The sequence below is a fragment of the Parasteatoda tepidariorum genome, chromosome 5 (genome assembly GCF_043381705.1).
Source record: "Parasteatoda tepidariorum isolate YZ-2023 chromosome 5, CAS_Ptep_4.0, whole genome shotgun sequence".
In the NCBI taxonomy this organism is placed as follows: domain Eukaryota; kingdom Metazoa; phylum Arthropoda; class Arachnida; order Araneae; family Theridiidae; genus Parasteatoda; species Parasteatoda tepidariorum.
This window is the reverse complement of record NC_092208.1, coordinates 78,907,499-78,931,479: the sequence shown is the minus strand read 5'-3', so window position 1 is coordinate 78,931,479 and position 23,981 is coordinate 78,907,499. Positions and strand designations below refer to the sequence as shown.

At 27.5% G+C, this 23,981-nt stretch overlaps 2 protein-coding genes across 4 annotated transcripts; one reads left to right on the top strand and one right to left on the bottom strand.

Moving 5' to 3' along the window:
- Positions 1-1,870: 1,870 nt before the first annotated feature.
- On the bottom strand, positions 1,871-6,642 carry LOC107456553 (alpha-ketoglutarate-dependent dioxygenase alkB homolog 4). The gene is made up of 3 exons (XM_016074446.4): positions 5,933-6,642; positions 4,315-4,506; positions 1,871-2,634 (listed from the first exon to the last, which is right to left on the bottom strand). Exons 1-3 carry the CDS (start codon positions 6,029-6,031, stop codon positions 1,936-1,938), a joined length of 990 nt encoding a protein of 329 aa, XP_015929932.2. The 5' UTR covers positions 6,032-6,642; the 3' UTR covers positions 1,871-1,935.
- Positions 6,643-6,647: 5 nt separating this feature from the next.
- On the top strand, positions 6,648-21,843 carry LOC107456552 (uncharacterized). 3 transcript variants are annotated; one of them, XM_016074445.4, is made up of 11 exons: positions 6,648-6,757; positions 7,291-7,534; positions 10,023-10,153; positions 11,986-12,055; positions 12,653-12,792; positions 14,640-14,794; positions 16,296-16,371; positions 16,480-16,599; positions 17,702-17,799; positions 19,985-20,266; positions 21,606-21,843. In XM_016074445.4, the coding sequence occupies exons 2-11, from the start codon at positions 7,324-7,326 to the stop codon at positions 21,718-21,720; spliced, it is 1,398 nt and encodes a 465-aa protein (XP_015929931.1). In that variant the 5' UTR covers positions 6,648-6,757; positions 7,291-7,323; the 3' UTR covers positions 21,721-21,843. The 3 variants fall into 3 exon arrangements, with proteins under 3 accessions (XP_015929931.1, XP_015929928.2, XP_015929930.1); XM_016074442.3 differs by having other exon boundaries at positions 6,748-6,995; positions 7,341-7,534; XM_016074444.3 differs by having other exon boundaries at positions 6,749-6,995.
- The last annotated feature ends 2,138 nt before the right edge of the window (positions 21,844-23,981 follow it).

Below are 23,981 nucleotides of genomic sequence, written 5' to 3'. Positions count from 1 at the left end.
ACTCTTAAGATCAAAATAAATGTTGTCACATAAAATTTCCAAATGCTTCAAAAATGGCCCAGTAATGTTTCTCCATCTATGTCCAACAAATGTGGAGCATTGATGGATCTAATTTTAGTTTCAACACCATTTTTTTTCCCACGCATAGTATTGCAGGAATCCATTAATACACTTATTAAATTTGAAAATGGCACTCCATTTTCCCTGAAAATTGAAACAATAGAATTATAAATGCATTCTGCATTACAAGCAGGCAATTTAATTGAAGCTAAATGTCGCAAAATCACTTTGTGCTGGTCCTCAGCAAAGTATCTAACGAGTACAGCTAAAATACTCTCAGAGGCTCTATTAGTGCTTTCATCAATGTTGAGAGAAAAAAAAGAATTCTTTAAAACTTCATATTGATTTTCTTTAATTGTTTTCGCAAGTCCATATTTTAGCTTATATGATGCTGTTGTTCTACTGATGTCTAATGCATTTAAGGCCATGGTATCACGTGATAACGTTTTAGTCAACTCCACAATTTGTGGAGCTAAAGAAAAAGGAATTGAATGTTCAGCCAAAAATGATAGAACAAGAGCTTCAGCCCTAGATTTTCGAGTGACCAAATCAACAGTACGTGATTCATCAGTATGCGTCAAATTTTCTGATCCAGGATAAAGAGAATTTAAAATCTGGGAATTTTTAACAGATTGACGACATTTCTTATGCACAACTGTTCCAGAATGATTCATCAAGGATTTAAACCCTTCATTGTGATATTTAATTGATGTATTGCACGCAATACAGAAACATGTACCTGGTGTATCAATCTTGCGGCACCACACGTTGATTTCTTCTTCCAAAATGTCTTTTTTAATTAACCATTCAAAACGAAACTTATTCTTGCAGTCTTTTTCAAGATCGCTAATGTCATCTTTTTCTGTTAAGAACTTCATGCTTACTTAAAAAATGCGATTAACGAAATTACTTTAAAAATGCATGCCGAATATTCAACACAAAACTTGCAAGAGGAAAATCTTTCGGCAGTGAAAATTTTAACACGTGCTGACAAGTAGTGCAGTGCGCAACTAAAATCTACAACCCTACACCTACAGCCTCTGCTTTCGCCAAGCAGTAAAGATTTTCTTTTCCCAATCCCTCCCCGCAACAGCGTCACGCATTCTCCTTTCCCCCAATCCACCCTCCAGCGTCATGCCTTTCCCAACACAAGCAAAAGGAGAAGAAACGAATTCTTCCTCTCCTCTCTCACACTCTTCACCCCCTTCCGCTACTGCTCCTAGCCTCGGACCAGCGTAGTACGAATCCTTGCCTGAGGGTTGCTACAAAAGAGCGTTTATCGCTATTTTGCGAACTTTCTATTCAATTTGTGATTTTTTGATGAAACTGAAAGGTAAAGCTCCCGATTTTATACCAGGAACGATAATACGAAAAACCCGGAATGCCGGGGTACCCCCGGACCACAATCACCCCTGAATCTGTTTAATTTATTGCTGAATACAAGTAAATGGAGTAAGTATGAAACATATGTCATATGTATGTCAACTTTATGTTAAGTCATGAGTAAATAGTAACTTTATGTAATGTCATATGTAAATAATCAGCTGTATGTTAACTTTAACAACTGAAACTGAATATTTTTTTGTTTTCAGACACATATGTCACACTTTACTACAATAAAAATCAATTAATTACTGTAATAAAAATCATTAATTAAAATAGAATCAAAGGCAGAAAATAAAGGATAGTTCTGAAAATGCTTTTGTAAGATAAATCACTTAAAATTAAAGCCTGAGAAGTATATTGAAGCACAATCCCTATGAATTTTTACAAAACTTTCGGTTCAATACTGATAAATTTGAGACACACATTTCATATCATACTTTACTATAATAAAAATGCACTAATTACAGTAATAAAAATCATAAATTTGAGTCACACATTTCCTTTGCTAAAATCACAAAACTGTTGAGATATTGTTAGAAGCTTGCAACAAATTTCTTCTGCATCAGCATTCTCAGTAAGAAAATTTTCAGAAAGTTCACGAAATGTCATTGCCAGCCTTCTAGATGTAACGTCCTGCCGTTTAATTTCATGAAACCAATTATTTCTTGCACAGCCAGAGAGCACAAATAAAGACCTGGGGGGCAAGACGATCTCAACGGCTGGTTTTACACTTTTTATACTTTTCGTGTCATATTCAGAACAAATACTTTTTACATCAGAGTGGTGCTTGTCTCTAAAAACTTCATGATTAAATTGATGGTTACAAAGCTTGACCTTTTCTTTAAAGTTAAATTTGTCTGATAAGGCAGAAACAATGTTAGTACATTGCATTTCTTCAGGACAATTTAAACAGCTATTAACAGTTGGGGTTAAAGTTAAAATAGTTTTTGACAGGAGGTTGATAGTTACAAGTCTATCACCCCATAACCATAGATCATCGATGTGAGGTTGGATTGAAGAACCTCTGTCAGGGGTATATTCTAAATGACATAATTCAACAGGGAAAAAATTTACAAGATCATCCACAGAATGAAGTCTCTCAATCATGTTTTTAGCAAAAGAAGGAAATCCTTTAAAATCTCCCAGTTTTACCTTCTTCTTCTTAAAGTTGGCCTTGGGTCCAAAATCCTGTAAAAAAAAAAATTTAAATAAAGTGAATTAGTCATTGTCATTTTAAATTAAAAAATCTCAAAAAATTGAGAGACAGTATATAAGATTTAATTTACCACGTTTAAAAGATTTATGTGACTTTCCTTTCTTTAAGTAAATCTACTGACCACATCAAAATAATTCTTAAGACTGCATCTAAATAGTTACTTCCATAAATTCTCAGCGAAACCAATGCACGTTCTTTTTAATATGATTACTTAACAGTTTCTTTAAAAGTGAAGTAATTAATAACTTTTTAAAATTTTTATTCAGTCTATTTTAAAATTTATTTGGCAGCATGCACATTGATGTAGTTATGTTTGGACCTAAATTATTTTTATCAAAATTGCGACACATTGAAGAAAAAATCATTCAAAAAGTTAGAATTTATTATTTGATTAATCATTACACTATAAATACAATAGAAACAATTGAATGTGTTATGGACGCTATATTAGTAATATACAATGTTGTTAATTTCTTAAAATATGTGAAATAAACTGCATGAAAAATTTTGTATTATGATTTTAAAAAAAATAAAACTATTTTTATAACTATAAATATGTGAAATACATTTATAGTTATAAATAAAACTATAAATATGTGAAATATATTTATCCATCACAGCATCAATACAAAATATATTGTATCTTTTCCACTTCCACAAGTTTTATTGTAAGCTTAAATTAGAAATAAGCTTGTTAATAGTGCCAAATTATATCAAATAATAAAAATTTCATTTTAACACATTAGCAGTTTCCTTTAGAAATATCATGATACTCAAATAATTTAATTACATTATTAAACACTTCCCTTTTTTTCTCCAACAACTCAAATCATATAACAAAGAACACAGAATCATAATTAAATCTTATATAAAATGAAAAAACAAACAAGGTAGTTTGTTTTCATGAAGAATCTGAAAAATTGAAAAAAACTAATTATATAAGAAATCAAGTAAACAACACAATACTCAATGCTTAAAATATAATACATTATACAGCATAATTGTTTATTATGCTTTATATTGCTTAAATTTATTGAAAATTATAGGTCACATCTATATTTTAATAGAGACAACATGTAATTAATATGTTTTACTATAAAACATTAGGTAGATTCTAGAATATGAATCTCCAAACATTTTATATCTAAGGGGACATTTTGGACAAGACACGCTTATAATTTTTTCAAGGTGTGTTTACACTCTTATTTAGCTTCTTATTGAAAACTAAAGTACTTTTATCTCAATAGTAGAGCATCAGGCATACTTAAAAGGATGAACAGGAACTATGATCCTTGTGTGCATAGGATTGGAGACCCCTGCTAACGAATATAAATAAATGGAAAATTCTGTAAGTACCAGACATAAGCTTTGAGTTTGCACAAATTTTGAAAAGCATCCCGAATTATCAATTCAGAAAACTACTAAAATATCTTAACAAATTCATAGGATGAACATTAATTTTTCTAACAAATTGGCAACAGAATAAAACACCCAAAATGGTCTTACAATAACAATCGAATAGTATGTAAGGAATCTGACAAATTAAGGACTGTGGACTACTTTAAAAAGATAATTTTGCATTAATAAGCATGTAAAATTATAAAAACTAATCTAATTTAAAAAAAAAAAATTCATCAATAAAAACTGCATACTTGTTTTCTCCTTCCAGATTGTGAAGGCATCCAGGGTAATTCATCAATTGATGAAACTAAATAAGATTCTTCCTCTTTGTTAATGAAATCAGGAATAAGTGCTATTTTGTCAATATACAGAGGATCAACTGAATTGCCAGCTTCAGACCAACATAGATTGCAATAAGGACAGTAAATGTACACCACAGTTTCCTAAAACATATGAAACATCATTTATAAAAAAGTGTGTCAAAGGAAAAGTTTAATTTAACAATGACAATAGAGTTTAGTCAAATACAAAATTTCAAAAATAAATTAATAAAATAATTGAAAATAAATAACACTACAGATATTTAAATATAATAATTTTTATTTTTAAATTTTTCATACATACCAAATAAAACTAAAGTTCTATTTATAAACTGGGAACTAAAATTGCATTTTTAAATGTAATGTTAATTCAATGATGCACAAAAAAAAAAAATTTTAATGTTAAATTAAAATGCTCACATTTTTAATTTTAGGTTTTTAAATAATTTAAATACAGTTAAAACAGTAAGTTTGGCATAAAACACCATTGTTTGGTAACTTTAATTAAATTATTTAACAAAATTGTCTAATACCCACAAGCAAGTCTTTTCTGGAAATAGAAAAAAAAATTTATACATGATTTATGAAATATTTTAATATATATTTGTCCTACATCAAATTTGATTAGCAATTCATCAAACATTTTTAAATAATATTAGTTTACCTTTTTGTTTTGTTAACTAAGCACAATTTCTAAGAGATGACTGGGATAAAAAGATTTCTTTTTCATTAAAATATGGTATTTTTAAAATAATAAGACTAATGTTAGAAAATTTTGAACAAAAATTTAGACTCTGCATAAAAGTATTTTATGATTAGAGTACATAAAATCTTTAAGCATTTCGCTCGCAATTTCGCAACGTAGCAAGAAAAGAGTAAAAAAACAGCAATTTTCAGGTCATGTCAATAAAAAATATGTATGAAGTTCCCTATCAAGTTCAAAAAGTGTCTTATTTCTAGATTGTGCTATTTCAAAATTAGTTTTATAGTATTCTTTAAGCTGATTTTTCTCAAATGCTGTTTTTTGAATTCCGTCACGTTGCTTGCTAGGGTGCGATTTATTTAATTAATACAAACACACTCTTGAGGTTTCAAAATATATAAATTTTTGGATTCTACAAAATTATGAAATTATCATTACTTTAGACATTTATGCAATGCCAATTTACATTTTTGCATAATGTAATAATAAAAAACGATTTGATATATAATTAGAAGAAATAAAATATTATGCTTGACGAATTCACTCAAGACAAACCAGCTTAGGAAAATATTGGCATTTTAATAGTCACAATTTAAGGCAAGATTAGATTATGATGAAAAAAATTATTTAATTCAGTGTCCTATTAGATACCTATAATATGAGAGTCTAAGATACAACTACATTTTAAACAACTGGTGTTAAATGTTTTTTTTAAGTATATCATAATTTATCATAAATTAAACGAAATAATTAATAATATATCATAAATTAAACGAAATTATTTAATAAATAGAATAATAAAATTTACTCTCATAATAATATAATCTTATTATTATCACAACAAACCTCTTCAAGGCTTGGTTCAACTGAAATTCCTTTTTCTTTTTCACATATCAAACATGTTCTAATTCCTTTACAACCACATTTAACTGCATTATCACCCATCTTAACGTGATTACAGTAAGTAATTTAAAAGAATATTACCACTACAACAAATTATTAAAAGTCAAATAATACAATGGATTTCAATAATTACAACAAAACCACAACTTCTGATTTTATGACGATAAACTACAACTAAAGATTCACTTTTGAAACAACAGTAAAACTATAAAGTTATTCTGAACTAATTATCAAGTTTCAAAGCTTCAGTAGGTATCATATTAGGGATTCCATTAATAATTTTATAGCCGATTGAAAGTTCATCATTAATTAGAAGTTGACGTTTCTCATCATATCTTAGTTTCTTTTTATTTAATGGACAAACAAGTGAAGACAATATACGATCGTCAAATTTTGATTCCTCAGAAGATTTGCCCTCTTTTAGAAACTCTGCATGCGAATCAGTTGATGCGCTAGCAAACGACTTAATGCAATTATATCCAAATAGAGATCTTGAAATGGTGTTTCGACAATAAAATGCAATCGTGGGAAACATAATTTCCGCAATATGAAACAATAAAACAATTTATAATATTAGAGTTTGATTCCCAACAACTAAGCAAATGGATAGAAAGCACGATGATAAATATAAATATAAACATTAGATTAAAGTTAAAGTTTCTGTTGTTAACAAGTAGAGTTGAAATTGGTAAAATGATCTTGAATAAACTATGACCGTATTTGCGATAATTTTGCATTACCTATAACCGTAAAATACTAGAAAAGCAGGTAATTTTAAATAAAATTTTGCAGACAAGCTTTAGGTTTCTTAATTGAAAATTTATTAGACTAATTACGATATTACCAATAATATTCGTGTTAAAGATTATTAACTTTTCGTGTTGTTTTTAAATTTTGCGCCACATTATCTGTGTTTTTCTTTGAAATGTTTAATAACAAGGCTAACATTACTTTTAAAAGGAAAGTTTATGTCAAATTATTTGAAGTTAACAAGATAGATTTATAGGTGAAATTCTTAATTCATATGAATAAATATTTAAAATTTGTTAGACAATGGTTGTATACATGTTTTATAGTTAAGTTTCAAACTTCTCTATATTGATGTAAACATATAATTCTGATTTTAAAATGTAAACAATAAAAACGTAACGCTCATACACTTATTTGCTATTTAAAGAAGTATATTAAATTACCTACTTAAGCGAAATCTAGCTTTTATAAATTTCCTGAACTCTAATTATTTTTTTATGGTATTTATCTGCTCATGTTGCTTTTTCATATTTAAGCTTTTTTTTTTTCAGGTCTTTGTTTTTCGAAAGATAACTGTGTGAAAAATGTCTTCTTGTTCCAGAATTACAGATGATGAGATGCGATATTATCAGTTTAAAGCTCGACAACAATTTCTAATTAAAAAGGAAGACCATGAATGGAATGAATTCTGTAAAAAGAATAAATGTACTTGTTGTTCCTGTCAACCAGTAAATGCAACCACACTGCAAAAAACTGTTGGAATTCAAGCCACTTCAAAAACTGCCTCAAAATTCAGTATATATTTTTTCTTCTTCTCGAGAATCATATGTTGTGAAAGATAGCCTCTTAGTATTTATTCCTTTTAGAGGTCTTCTTGCATAGCAATACCTGAAATTGTAAGAGTGCCACTGCCCAGTGCTTGTACTTGCAATAAATTTTAAAAAAATAAGCTAGTAGCTTGCTGGGAGGTATCTATGAATTACACCACCAGAGTTTGTCCTTATCTGTAATGATTTAATTTTAGCTTATGTTCTGCTACTGTCTGGTTTCCACTAAAATGTGGCAAATACTGGCACAGAAATCTTCCTGTGTATTTATCTCAATGTGATAAGATTTGGATCTATTTTTTATTTGATTCTTCAAGTTAGTATTTACTATAAAGTTGTCAGGCATCCTAAAATCTTAAGAGGAGTCTTCAAATTTCATTATTTGTCCTAAAAAAGTTTTAAACTCTGAGGACAGAGAATGTTTTAAGAATTCTAGCAAGTGTCCTCAAAATTTTCCGACGCATATTTTTTTTAAAAAATTAGTAATGAAATATCAGAAATTTGCATGCTTTTAAAGCGAGAAAAAGTTGTTTTTCAGCAAATATAAACAAAAAGTGCCAAGCTAATTCTAACAAATAAAACCACAATATTCTTCTTAAAATAATTTTAGCAAATACTTAACAAATTTAAATCCGATAGAATATTGAATGATATTTTTCAAAACTGCTTAGTAATGAAATCGCGTTTGAAGATGGCTCTGCACCTGATACTAGTTATGAATTTTTAAAAAAATCTTTATTACACGTATAAATATATGGTGCTCTCAAATCGCAAAATTTTTCTGAAGACGCTTCACCAATATTCATACTCAAAGCATAGTTTATGAATCTGGTCATCTTAGTCCAGCATTAAATCTTGGATGCAAGGTTTGACGCATTTTCGTAATTATATCATATGTATTTCAAGATTTTGATGTTTGCTCATCATCTGCGAACCTCCTAATAAATATAGTGGATTCATTATTTTTGAAAATAAATCTATGCTGTTTCTCTATCGCTTTTTTAATTGTTATTGCTACAAAATTCCACATAGTTTTATAAGACCTAATGTTTTTAATCTGATATTACAATGCACGAATTTTGAATTTGAGTAATCACCCTTTGCCTTGCTATATTTTTATCAATTTCATCATAAATCCAAGTGGATTCTCAATCACTTTTTGGCATTTATAATTAATAATTTCCATAGAGTTTTTAAAATTCTGATACATTTATTAAGATATTACAACTTGCGAGTTTTAAATTGTGCATCTGACTTATCACACTGCTTGCTGCTTGTAATTTATTTTGTTTAAATGTTTTTTTTTTATCTTGGGTGATTTTTTTTTTGGAAAAAGCAAAAAAAAAGTTTCTTATTTAAATCTTGTAAGACCTCTTATAATTCAAGAAACATAAATAGTATCTGATAAGATTCAATACCAAATAAATATTGAATCTTATTTTGTTCTATAATGGTTTTGTTTTAATGCTTAGTTTTTGTTAAAACGCTATAAATTTTCTTCTATAAAAATATTTAATTCAAATGTATATTACTCATTTTTTTTCACTTTCATTGTGTAAGCACTACAGTTTTTTTTTGTCTAAATTTATATTTTCCCCACCATATATCAAATATATCAAATGATTCAATATTTATGAAAAATGGAAAAAGTTTTGAAAAAAACTGTTTTTTATTTTGGAATAAATGCAAATAATTAAAAGTGTTTAATTTTCTGCAAATATTTTACGACGTTTAGTAATAAAGAATTTAGTGCTTAGAGCACTAATGCTTTGATAAAAATTATAATAGTTGCTGCTGACATGACTAAATATGTATGCGGCTCCTTACTCCAAAAGTTTGTGCTCCCCTAAATTGTAGATCTTGTATTTTCATTTACAATATGTATATTAAATGGTGTAATTACAGAACACATCATATACAGGGCTGATTGTGCTCCGGAAAAAATCCGGATTTCCGGATTTTTCGCTAACAGTGATTCGGAAGTTTCCGGAGATCGAAGGTCCAGATGTTTCAGAAAATAATTGATCACAGAAGTTTCCGGAAATCAAATTTTCAAAGGTGGAACTTAAAAACACAGTTTATTTTATTTGTTTGTAAGGGAGAGCCAGAGAGATACTTTATAAGCTTATATTCATGATTAATATTCATTTTTTATCAGTAAATAGTTGTTATAATCATAAACTCAAGAAAGAAAGACATATTTGTAAATTTTAATTACTTCTCCAGGTCATCATAAGTATGTGTAAATGGTATAGGTATGTGAACAATTTTAAATATATTTTAAGTAAACTAAGAAATATTTAGAAAAAGGAAAAAACCTTGTTTAAATTTTTTTCTAATTTAAACTGTTTTTTTTTTAAACCCAAGAAAATGTCCGGAATTCTGACTTGGGCTCACAATCACCCCTGCATATATATAGTTTAAAAAAGTAATTCTTAGATGTTTTGTGTTTTTAGATCAGCATGCATCTGTTAAAAGAGTTCAAGAAAGACCATTCTCAAAATCTTTAAATAACATAGAAACTGAATTAGAGAAACTTAAACTTACTGTAGCCGATATGCAGCTTAATTACAAAAAAGAGGAAAAGGTATGAATTATTGTTTCGTATCTATTGATTTCTATATGTCTAATATTTTTATACATCAAAATTATATTTGATGCAATTTTTTAAATATTGATGTAGAACTGTGCATGTATACTTTAAAAAAACCTTTTTGTTTTATGAATATCTTAAGTGTGAAAATATACCAAAATTTTAGAATCATTTCCAGTGGTGTATGTTTAGTTATAATGAAAACTGCAAGTCATACTTTTGGTAAATAATTATTTTCTTTCGCCTAAGTTTATCGTAATTTTTAATATTTTTAAAAATCAACTATGTATATTTCATTACATGAATATTTTTATATTGTTGATTATTTGCTGAGATAAATTAGTTATATTTAGTTAATATGCTATATTAAATACTAATAATATTCTGTAGTTAAAAGCTTTTAAAGGAGTTTCTTTTTTCGGAAGAGTATCTTTTAATTTAGAGATAGTTAGTCTTAACTCTTTTGCAATTTGCATAATATTTTTAGGTGAAACGATTTCTTTTGGTAAATTTTTTTTGTCAACAGTGTATTCGTATGTAATGAAAACATTGCTATAAAAAAGCCATTTACTTTGTGATAAGTAAGAATAATTAATAATTTTGTTTAGTCAAATCATACATTTAAATATTTTGGTTTAGCAGTAAATTTATTTATCAAAGAGTGAAATTTACGCATTATGTCAATGTTTCCAGGGAATCTAGCTGAGCCTGCTGTTGGACACTGTCTTTTTGAAGAAAAGAAAAATTATATCATTACAATACTTAAATAATAAAATTATTTTCTATAACAAGTTCAAGAAATGTATATGAAAATAAATAAATATTTTTTTTTAAATTTACTTTTTTTTAAAAATGTTATAAATTAGTTTCCTAGTATTAGAATACATAAAAAGGTAGTGTAATATTTGATATTACTTGCATGCAATGTTTCCCTAAATCTCAAATATTTTTTCTTGTCTCAACAAAAGTTAATTAATGATATCTACATTTAACTGATTTAGAGTTGTGCCTTCTTTTAGAAAAAAAAAACTAAAAGTGTTTCCGCTTTCAAAATGCATAAACATTTCTGAGTTCAACAAAATATGTTCAACTTATGTTTCTGAAAAGCAGTTAATATTCTCCATTAACCGTGACTGGGCCAACTCCGTTTGCAATGCTTGTGGTCTAGTTTACTGGTAGAAAAATCACCAGTTCTTTTGCACTGAGTTATGTGACCAGACTTGCTCAGTTCGTAACACTGTATGGTAGAAGAAGCAGCTATAGCTCGTTCACCAGGACTTGGCACTTGGCTCCGCCTTTATCACGTGGTATCCGACGATACTATTTCGCTATTTTTGGGAGAAGGATGTGAACAATCCTGAACAGGGTTGCTATTTGGCGACCGTATGACAAAAATATTTATTTCACAATTTTTTGTGTATTTTTTTAACATTAAATATTTCATAAATTTGATGATATTTCTCTCTTTTAAGTGAATAGTTTGTCCTTTTTGAGACATAAGGAATTCATTGTTTGCGTTTGGCACGCATTAAGGGTTGTCTCAATTTCAAGGGCAGAGACGTTTCTCCTCTTACTCCCGCGCTGAAATAAACTCTTAATCCTAGGAAGAGGATCCGAGTGCCAACTCCTGGGGAACGAACTATACTTGAAGGCGTGTTGAATAGTCTTGCTATTCAACACGAATATATATTGAATTTCTATTATAATTTGTCGTATAACCCAACGGACCCATTCGTATCACGTAAATTAAGTTGCAATATTATTGAGATGTTGCAATATAATTTATTATTTATTTTTTAAAATTTTAACTATCCTTTTCTGTTTAGGCAATCATTCAAAATGACATAACAGAAAATAGACTTTTGGGAAATGAATCAACATTAAACCTCTTGGGTGGTAAGGTTCATAATTTAATTTTTTTTAATTTTTTCTTTAACAATGCTTACAAGATCATTGTAGTGATTTAACAAGGAATGCATAATAATATGTTTAAAAATAATCTGTAGTAATGTGCAATTCAGTAATATGTATTAAAATATGTGTTAAAAGTTTTAATAGACATTATGCCACATGAAGTTTAGAATTGTCTAGATTACTACATGTTTAAATTGACCATCAAGAAGGAAACTTCTAAAATTTTTAGAAAAATTTTCCCTACGAATATTAGAAACTTATATTTTAAATTTGAAATATAAACTTTTTTTCTACTTGAATAAAAGAAAATTTAAATGGTTTACAGTGAAAATTGCATTAAAATGTAAATGGTAATGTTTTAATTTTCTTAAATAATTAGAAATAAAGCCTTTAAGGTTATTTTAAATTAAAAAAGTTTATGATTTCATAAATCTTATGACTTATTACCATGTATGAGTGAAATATCAAAGTACAGATGTGGAATAAATGTTTTGACATCAGCCAGTTACAAAGAATCTTTATTTTATTTTTACTCTGTTTCAAGTTAAAAACAATAATTGATCTTTTGCTTTACAATAGAGCAGCGACAGAACATAATAAGAGCTAGTCTTCTAAGCAGTCTTCAAAGGCTTCATTCATCTGCAGCACATAAAATAACTAAACCACAATCTGCTCCAAGTCCTCGAAATAAAGGATTTTTCCTTCCTCCTAATCTTGAAGTAAGAGTGTACTTAAGATAATGCTTTCATACAATGTGTAATTTTTAAATACAGTATAATAACATTTATTTTACTAAAGAAATAATTTTATCTTAATTATTTTTTTAATAGCTTAAGAAAAGATGGTAGTGTGTCTACCACTACAAAAATACAATTCCAATTCACTAGTATATAAGACATGTTAACTCGACTCTATAGTAGGGTACCTTTTCATAGATGAAAGTTGACATTGGCAATACCTACTCTCCCCATATTGATGACCTGGACGTGATATGATCATCCTACCTTGACAGAAACTCCCATTTTGATCTGAATACGCCTATCTTGACAGTAGCGCCCACTTCGATCTGAACACGCCTACCTTGATGGATGGTCCACATTGAACAGTTGACTTGCTACATGTGACTGTGACATTATCCTTCTCCTCACTCTGTTGCTTCTCAGTCTCGATCACACACAACACATACACTTGATTGGCACATACGCATCACAGGAGCAACCAGGATCAGTATTTAAAAGTATGATGATCTTAATAGAGCTCTCCCGGCTACTCACAAAACAGCAATTAATCAACTAGTGGTATCCCGTTCATAGAATTCTATTACAGATAAAATTCTGGTGGGGGAGTGCTATAGTGTGTCTGCCACTACAAAAATAAAATTCCAATTCACTAGTATATAAGACATGTTAACTTGATTCTATGCTGGGGTACCTTTTCAAAGATGAAGGTTGACATTAGCAGTATCTACTCTCCCCATAAGGTGAAAAGTTGGAGAGACAATGTCTTGAAAAAAGAAAGCTTGAAATATAGATCACTATATGCTTACAAAAGATCCATTAGAACCTCTATGTATATTAAATTGCTTTTAAGATAACAGTGAAAAGCATAAAAAGAACTATTCTGATAAACTATACGAATATTCTAATAGTTATTTATGCCAACATAACATTACTTATTAAGGTAATATGTAGGCAAGGCTTCTAGTAATTTAAAAGTTGTAAAATTACTAGGATTGTGAATTGCTTGGAATCCTTTGTTATTTTATTAAAATTTTTGTTGATTTAGTTTATGAATTATTCCAATGTTATAATTTGAATTTCGTGCAGTTTTAATGAGACTTTTAAGTTAACAAGAAGAACGTTCTTCAAAATTATAAGAACAAAAAAAAAATTCTCTTTCCTCTATATAATAATAATCAGGTCACTATGTAAAGATGTCAACAAGTTGATTTCAAAACTCCATGAAACGATAAGAGATCTCAAAAAAAGAAAATATGAATATAAAGTAAAATTTTTGTGTCTTTTTTCCTTAATTATAATGTCTACTTAAGTAGAATTATTGTTAATTATATTAGCAGATATTTATATATTAGTATGCCTGTATTTTAAATTGTTTTAAATGAAGAACTTCATACATAGTGACACTGTCGTTATCATCCAAGATTTTTAATGGTTTTAACCAGGTTTTGATGGTTTAAATCAGAGTGTAATATCAAAAATCCAACTGCTGTAGACTTTTCTAATTTTAACTATCCTTAATTGTAAACAAATTTAGTTGATAGTGAAAATAAAAATTATTTTATGCTAGAAATGGTGCACTCTTGTTAATAAGATTAAAAGAAAATGCTCTTATCAGAAAAAGAAATTTAATTTATAATACAGCAATGAATCTCCCATTTTGAGTGTTCAGCATATTTAACACCAAATTTTTAATGATGTGGTGTTCCAATTAGCCTTTTTTGAAATTGCTTATAAAAAAATTTTACAGTAAGGAGTTTTGTTATATTTTCAATATGCTGGTTTGTTGTATAATTACTTCTAATTATATTTTTGTGCTTAATTTTCAGAAACAAAGATTAATATCTAGAAATGCCTATCTATCCTCATTAATAAACAAGCCCAAAGTTATTGGTAAAACTACGGCAAAGTCTTTGGAAAATAAAACAAAAACGTCTATGAAGAAAAGTAAAAAGCTCCCGCAAAATATTCCTACTAAAATAAGGTGTTTAAAATTTCTTCTATTTTTTGTTGTGCTGTAATACACTTTTAATCTTATTTTATTATTATTATATATATTGTGCTACAAGTTATTTGTTTCACAATAGCTTCTCGTGAACAGAAAATAAAGATACACTGTAATAAAAAAAACAATAAATTTATTTCATTTTATTGCTTTGAAATAATACTATTTTTGTTTTGATAAAAAGTGGAGAATAGTTTTATTATTTTAGTAAAAATGAGAAAAAATCTTTTTAGTGAAAGTAAATTAAAAATATATTGTTTTGTAGTAAATTGGCATTAATCTCTATCTACATATAATCTAAGCTTTTTGTGAAAGTGCAACAATTATACATTACCAATTGAAGTTTTAGTAAAATCAAACCTTGAATGAAAATATTGTTTTTATAAATTTTGCAAATATTCCATAAATTAGTTAGTGTGAGTTTAGTGAGACTCTATAGTTTCCTAAAGTATTTCCTTTCTATTATTAGGTTTTGAAAATGTTGAGGGTTGTAGGATCAATTAGATTAAAAAACCTCATCATAGATATTTTTAACTTTATCTAATTATGCAAAACATGAAGGCAAAATGATTTGCACATTTCTTTATAATTTTGGGCCCATAGCTTTGACTTCTCTATTAACTTAAGAAAAATATCTAAAATCAGGAATTTTTCGAATTTCATTCTCTTAGCTGTCTAGATTTTTGAGGTTATACTGTATATTATGTGAGCTAATTGAAAGATCCAGCTTCTTCCAGATGTGATCAGCATCTTCTAATGTGTGTGGGTGGCGCTGTTGGTTTGTCATCGGCCTTCTGAGCTGAAGTCTGCGGGTTCAATCCCCAGACACCGGATTTTCGGGAAGCAGAAAATCCTCAGCGGCCATGTCGTATGATTATGCGGCATGTAAAAAATCCCTGGAGTGCCTTATTGGCTCTTGGCATTTCCGGCAAAATTAAATTCCTAGTGCACTTTAGCATCCAAATAGAGTCTCGGTGCCGCCATCTAGTGTGGCAGAAACTAGATGTCCAAATTAACATGGCCAACGGTAACTAACCCATTGTGGTGGTCCTGGAAGAGTGGATACCACTTCTGGAGAGCGCACTAGATCTGCTCATTGGGAAGACTGATTGTGCAGCTCATAGGAAATTTTTAAGAAGAAAAAAAACTTCTAATGTGTTCAATATTTTATAATCAATCAGTAACTTTTTAAGCTTGTTACATGCAGTCCTTATGTCTTAATCCTAATTTAAAAATGTTGTAAAAATTATTTTATCAGCTTAGACTCATTGCAATAAGCCTTAAAAAGGTTATCAACTACTCTAGTCTTATTGCAAGTTGTCTAAATTAAATCAGGCTATTTGAGTAATGAAATATATATTTTCCAATTAGTCTAAATATATTTAGGGTAAATTTGCATGGTGCATTGCAAAATGATGAGTTCTGTTTCCATAGGCAAATCAATCCTTTAAACTACAACATTTATATTATTTTATTGAAGGAAAAATAAAGTAGCCCCCATTGCAAAATCTAAAGAAGAGAAAACTTTGATTCAGCTGGAGCCTCCTACTGATAGAGTAAGTTATTATATAAAACATTGTACTGCAATTACTGAATAAACAAACATTGTTCTTCTGAGTAAATAATTTTTTATTTTTAACAAAATCATTAAATTAAATATGCAGGATGAAAATATTGAAACTGCTATAGATGGCATAGTAGATGATTTATTGGGAGAAGAAATACTAGCTTTGAATAGAATCAGGTTTATGAAGCTTGAAAAAATAAGTTCTAATCCCGTAAAGGTATGTTTAAAAAATTAAAATTATAGTACATTTCTTTATAACTATTGAGTTATAGAAAAAAGTTGTTTGTTTGGTTTAGAATTCATTGAATAAAAACTGTAGTAAAAAAAAAAAATTTCTGGAATTTCCATTTTATTCTTTTTTAAATGTTCAAGATTTGAAAAGCTATCATTGGTAAAAATAATATACAAAAGCTTCTAAACTTCTATAGAAGTCTGAATTTTAAAAACTAAAAAAAAAAATCTTATTTAAAAAAAGCTATTGAAAAGTCTTAAAACATAAGTTGAATTTATAGATAAAGAAATTTCTATATTTACTGTTCATAAAATTAAAATATACAAATATCAGAAATTAGCAAACTTTAAAATAATTGATTTGAAAGGTGTAGGAGTAGGATACAATATCTATATTGTTTAGAAAAATTTTTTTAAATAACAAGCTGCAATAATGTAATAAATTAGAGAGAATTTATTATTTCAAAAGCAATTTATATGTTCCTGTATCAAAGTAATAGACAATACTACACTAATATATACAAGGATTAAAGTTCATTACAACAAAAAAATCAAGCTAAGGTTTTGTATTAAAAATTATAAATTTTGCTGTCGTATATAATCTTATTTTGAACATGTATTCAAAATTTTAAATTTTTGTAAGTAATAACTTGAATTTTTTTACAAAAATAGTAATGTTCTGAGTGATTATGATTATGACTTATTTGAAGCAAATTAAATTTTAAAATATGATCAATCGGAAAAATTAGAAGAGACTTCAAAATATCCTTTTTCCTCATGTTAAGGTTATGCATGAATTATAAAGCATTATTTGAAATAAATTAACCTTGGCCATTATGAATATATGCTATGACTTTAAATTCTTTTTGTGTAATAACTAATTTTTTTTTAAATTTTTGTTTATATTTTATGGTAGTTCCTTGTTAAAAAAAAATTTAAAATATTGTTATTAATGTGGATATCTTATTTTCTACTAACAAAATATATCATAATTATAATTTTTTTTTAAAAAATTTCTTTCATTTAATATTACATTTATTTTACAATTTTTGATTGATTTGAGAGTTGATTATAATCAATATTTTTAGGAAAGAAATACTGTTTCTTCAAAAAGGAATATTCACCTGCATCAGACATCTCCAGAGACTCGTGCAAAAATCAAGAAAATCCCTTTCTTTGACTTAAGGTATTTCTTATGAAAAAATTTTTTTAAAGAAATCACAATTAGGCTTATAAAACATCTCCTAATGGGGTGTGATTGTATTTGTGCCCATCTTTTCTGTTTAACATTGCTGACTCCCCCACATTTTCTCTTTGTATGACTGGCCAGGATATAACTGCTTTGCATCTTGATGAATGCCCTGCTCTATCTTTTCTCTAGTTGAATGAAAAAATATTGGAAAGTTTGTTGTTTAACACTCTAGCGGTCAAGTGACTGGCATTTGATAAAGAAAAGTTAATAAAAAATAAATTGCATAAGATTTATTTTTGGGAAGCCTTACATTTCTTGCTTTAGTGGCATAAAAAAAGCTTAATGCCACTGTTTTTTCGATACACTTTTTTAGTTTTCACATTATTACTAATATCTAAGTGGCTTTTTAAATTCTGATATTTTTACACTATGTTACTTTTAAAATGAAAAATTCAAATCGCACGCTTGAGTAATTACTTTTTGATGAGGTAGATTTGCTCTAAATCCAGGTAGCATTTTGATAGGGCTTTTTTTTCAGCTTATGCTGTTGATTTTCATATGATTTTTTTAAAATCATGCACTTGATCATTATTATGATTGCACACCTGAGTATTCACTATTTTTTTTAAATATCGATATTTTTAATGCAATATTATTTATTATAAGCTGTGAATACTGAAATGCACATTTAATTAGCCCCTTTTTGAAGTTGATTATGTTGTAAATACACTTGGTTTTATCATTAATATTTTTTCTGTAATTGCCCACAGACTTCACAGTTTTTAGAATCTTTTTTTTATTTTATGCAATGATGACTTGCAAAAAAATTAAAAAGGTGGAATATGAAATTTTTTTCTATATATATGTAACGGTTAAAGTAATAAATCTGGTTATTAATACTAAACGGTCAATATTAATATCAGTGTAAAAATGTCTGTATAATATGATCTCTGGTAGAATAACTGCCAAATCTTCGCAACTTCCGGGCAGCGGCCCACAATAAACTAAAAAAAAAATTAAGAAATCAAAAAGGGGCCAACTCAAACTATATAACCAGGGGTCTGTCTAGGTTTTTCTGAGAGGTACCTATTTTAATGCAAAATTAGACATAATTTGTGAAAATTAAAAATTATACTAAAAAATCAACACAAAAATATGCATTTATCGTTTCTTACGGGATACAAAAAAAAAATTTTAAGAAAAAGTATTTTGTGAAGCTACTGGTTTTTTTTTAGTTAAATTTGTGAAAGTACCACTAAACGGTAGTTAATTTGGCCTGGACAGACCCCTGATAACTCATAGCTACTCCCAGGCAAACACCTACATGTTTTGTTTTTTCTTTTTAATTTTTCCAGTTTGAAATCAATTTTACGCCTTAGTGATTGTAGTTGGCATGGCAGGTCACAACACGGAAATATCCCCAATAAAAAGGTGAAAGAATGACATTGAGCAAACTTCATTGGTTATTATTAATAATAACCAGTAAATGTGATAAATTTGTTTAAATTATTCATTTTAACCAGCTTATTTAGTTATTAATATTGACTGGTAAGTATTAATAATAACCAACTATTCATATTCACCGTAACATGTATATAAACATTCATTTATGTATGCCTAAAAATGACAGTGCTATTTATCTTTGTACCAAAAGATTTTTTAAAAAAATGTCAGATAATTTCTTCTTCTAGTAGTCACATGTCTGCAATATAGTAGAGTATATAGTGTTGTAGGTGAAATATCTTTTTGAATTGTGCCTTATGCTTGAAGAAGCTGCCCTTTTTCATACCTACATGTGCTCACTTGTTTTATTTAAGGATGTTTGGTGTTAAAATGTTATTTTATTTTAGTTTTTAATTTTATATTATCGAAAAATATAATTTTTTTCATGGTATTTATGTTCTGAAGAAAATGTTTCTAAAATCCTATAACAATATTTAGAATTTTCATAAACTTTAAAAAACTATTAGTTAATTTATATCCAATCTATGTATTTAGCTAATGTAAATTTCTTTAGAATCTCAAGTTAAACTGTTAAATTTGCACTGAATTTAATGATTAATTAAAATGGCAGTGTTAATGGCATAAATTAATGATTATTCTTTTAATCTTTCTGCAAAATGTAATGCATATTAGTTGTAAAAATAGCATTTAAAAAATGTTCTTCTTCAATTTATAGTTCATTGAAAAAGACATCACAAAGCCCTCCTACAGTTTCTGATGATCAAAGTAAAAATACAAAATGTCATACAAATGTGAACAAACAAGCAGCTCCAACTAATGATAAAGAAGCTCAAGTTAATATTAATAAGCCAATTTCGCCAAAACCATTTAGAACTTTACATACTGATCCACTGTTGGCACAAAGAGTTAGTAGACAACGAAAACTCTATTTTCAGTATTTAAAGAGGATTGAACGAGCTAAAAGTCACAATTTCGACCCTATAGCTCTTTCAAATATGTAAGTTTTATTTTCTTACTTTATTTATTCGAATTTTACTAACATATATGTGCCAAATCTCTTGGTTTTTCTGAAGATAATTTGTACTAAAAAATTATTTGAAAAACACTAAGAAAAAAAAAAGAGATAATTTTTAAGAATAAAACATTATTTTTACTTTCATAAAAGAAATTTCATCTTGTTAGAGATAATGAATACTTATCTTGTAAAAGATAATGAACTATTATGCATCTTGCAAGATTCTTTTGTGAATTTGAGTAATTTCTATTTAAAAAAAAAACCTATTCATAACAAAACCAACTTTCTTTAAACTTTTCATTAGTCATAGACAATTTTTATAGCTTACATTAAATGAGATGGTGCACATAAATATAAATTTTGCAAGTTGATAAACTATTATTTTAATTTTTTCACTTCACAAATAAAGCAAATACCATAGCTAATTGCTTTCTGTTGGAAATATTTGTCACACTAACAATATTTGAAATTTATGAACAGTTTAATCAAAATTATGTGAAAAATTGAAAATGGTAAATATTATTTTACATTCCACCTCTGTATGGAATCAACTTCATTTTCATATAGTTAAACATGTATTTTATTGTTATGAATTATTAAAAAAACATTAAAATATTGATCTTGTCTCGCTGAATCAAGCAAAATATGAAGAGCAATTGAAAATTTTCTGTTATGGCTTTATAATCAAAGCCCAAAAATTTAAAATGACATTACTAATAAATTTCAGTCCATTACCTGATTAAAATCTAAATGCGCTTCAAAAATATTTAAATAGGAAATAACAGTAGACATGTTTCCAGTGCTTGAAACATAATATTTTTCAAAACCAAAAGCACGATGATATTCATTGTGCACCATCCACTTTTACTTTCTTAGCAAGGTCATACCATCAATATGAAACTGGGTGGACTTAAAGTTAACACAGGTGATAAATAACCTGGTCCTTTACTATGATAGTTCAGTGCTTTAATCAGTGTATTAACGGGTGGACAGTTGTGTAAAAAAGTACTACCTGTTTTTTTGTTAGTTGTTACATGTTTTTTTTGTTTTTTTTTTTAAGTTATATACTTTCTTAAAATAATTTCCATTAGCAAGAGTCTAATGGAGAACATAAAAAAAATTGTATATTGTTTTAATGAAGCTATACAAAACTATTTTCTATTGATTTTAAATGAAATATTTTTTTTTCCAAGCTTGACTTACCTGTATTTTCTGTAGTAAAACTGTAGCCTTGTTTTCTAATACTTAGAATTAGAAAAGTAAAAAAAAAATGCTTTGTTTCAAGTGCTAAAATTATTTAAAAATGTTCTTTTTTAAATAGGGTTTCAGAATCCTTACTAGATGATTGCATATCAGATGTTTGTAACGAATTGGATGATATCCCAACCTCTTTGATAGCAGATCTTTATAAACAAGAATTTACATCAACATTATAGTCTAAATATATACTTGTTATGTATATAACTTATATACTTGTAATTTATGTTGGCAAATTTTTTTAATTTTTTAAGAAATTGAAAATTTTGTAAATAACTGAAAATATAAATAAGTGCAATTAATATGTATGATTTATTTTAATTTTACTATTGATATTCTTTTCTAACATACTAAATACGGTCAAGAAGTACGTTGCTATATTTTAAAGTAATAAAATATTTATATAAGGAAGCAAATACTGCCAACCAAAATGTAAAAAGTTTTGGCATTTAAAAATAATCCTATATAATGTGACAGGATAACAACACAATTATAAATCTCTGTAGCAATCTGAACTATATGACTGAATATAATACAAGATAGTTAGAAATATTTGATAACTTGTTTATATTAGTTTTCAAGATAACAAGTTCAGAGTTAAATATGCTTTAAAAAGTAGAAAAATATATTCTAAAAAGTAGAGTCATGAAACATAAGAATAGCTACTATTAAATATGTATGTAACAGGGTTGGCAAGTTTTTGACACATGACAGTTTATACCATGGTTTTTACCGTCATGTCAATCCTTTGCAAATCACTGTCAAAAACCCATAGTTTTGAGAAAACTGCATTTTAATTTGAGTTTAACTGCTTATGATTTAAAATTAATTCATTTTTGGGCAATAAAATTAGAAAAAAAGTTGCTAAAAGATATTTAAGAACAGATTTTTGCATTTTTCCAACATGATTATATCAAATCATACTATTTGAAGTAAAATATTAAGATACTAAACAAAATTTTCAAGCATCATTTTGTTTGGCATATTACATTACTGAAGAATGTCAAGTCAATCCTGACTTAGAGTTTGTTAGTAGTTACAAGTTTTGAAAGTTTTTATTAGCTATTTCTAATATTTAAGAAATGCCAAATTTTAAATTCTTCTCTTTAGTTCTTGAATTTATTAATAGTTCCAAGTTTTTTTGTTTGTTTATGTCTAACAATTAAGAAGTGCAAAATTTTCAATCCTTTGCAAATCAAGCTATAAATAATGATAAAAGTTAAGTATCACTATTTTCAATAAGTATATTACAATATTTCTGTATGAATGTATATTCTTCTATAAGAATACATGTATATAGTTGCAAAATCAATAGCAATTATTTACAACATTCATTTATAAAGTCAATTAAGTGAAAATAATATATTGTCCGCTATATGCCATAAATTAAAGAAAACAGTAGGTTTTTGACAGTTTTTACCACTGTCATGTCAAAAACCAGTTTTAGACGGCAAAAACCCAACCCTGGTATGTAATGATAGTTGACTTTTGCCCAGCAGGATTTCTGGTATTTGGCAAGTTGCATTAGAACAACATATCAGCATTTACATTGATTCTGAAACAAACCCAAAGAAATAACAAGATTGTAAATAATAATTTATTTGCAATATATAACTCATTTTAATGCATTATATTAATACTTTATAACAAATCTATGTAGCAACAACATACAAATCTAATACAAAATGTAGAAAAATTTCTGATTCTTTAGTTTAGATTTATTGTTCAAATATGTACAATTAGTATAAATGTATAAAAAATACAAGCAGCCAAATATTTCTAAAATCAGCATATAAAATAATTTTCTTTCCATATTAAGAGATAGATTACACAGCTTTTTATTAAATGGAATATAGAAGCTTATAAAAGTAAATAAAAATAAAATGGTTTTACAAAAGAATGTTGTCAAATTTTAATGAACACATGCTTGAAATCTTGAGATATTTGTTACTTTTAAACCTTAAATTGTCACACCTAGAACTGAGTAAGTCAATAAAGATTAAAATCTTGTTGCTTTCCCACAAAACAAATTAGTAATTTTTTTTTCTTATTATTATTCATTGGGAATACTTTACTTGTGGGAAAGTTTTTATGTAAAATTGCCTTTCTAGATCAACAATTTAAGAAATAAAGCATATCAAAACAAACATGATAGCAGAAATCTAAAAACAAAAAAGCTCATAAAACTATATACAGTGCACAAAAAATCCCACCAGAAATAACTTTTAATTGGATGATCAAGGTTTTATGATGTAATATTAATAGTTAAAGGATATATCTGAAATATGAAAATTATTTTGAGAAAGCAATATTTTAAATTACAAAATACAATACAAAACATACTTCCTTTGAAAAATGTTGGTTCCTAAAAATATAAGTTATAGCGACAAACTGGAAAATATGATTTTAACAGGTTAGTTCAAATCATAGAAGGGCACTT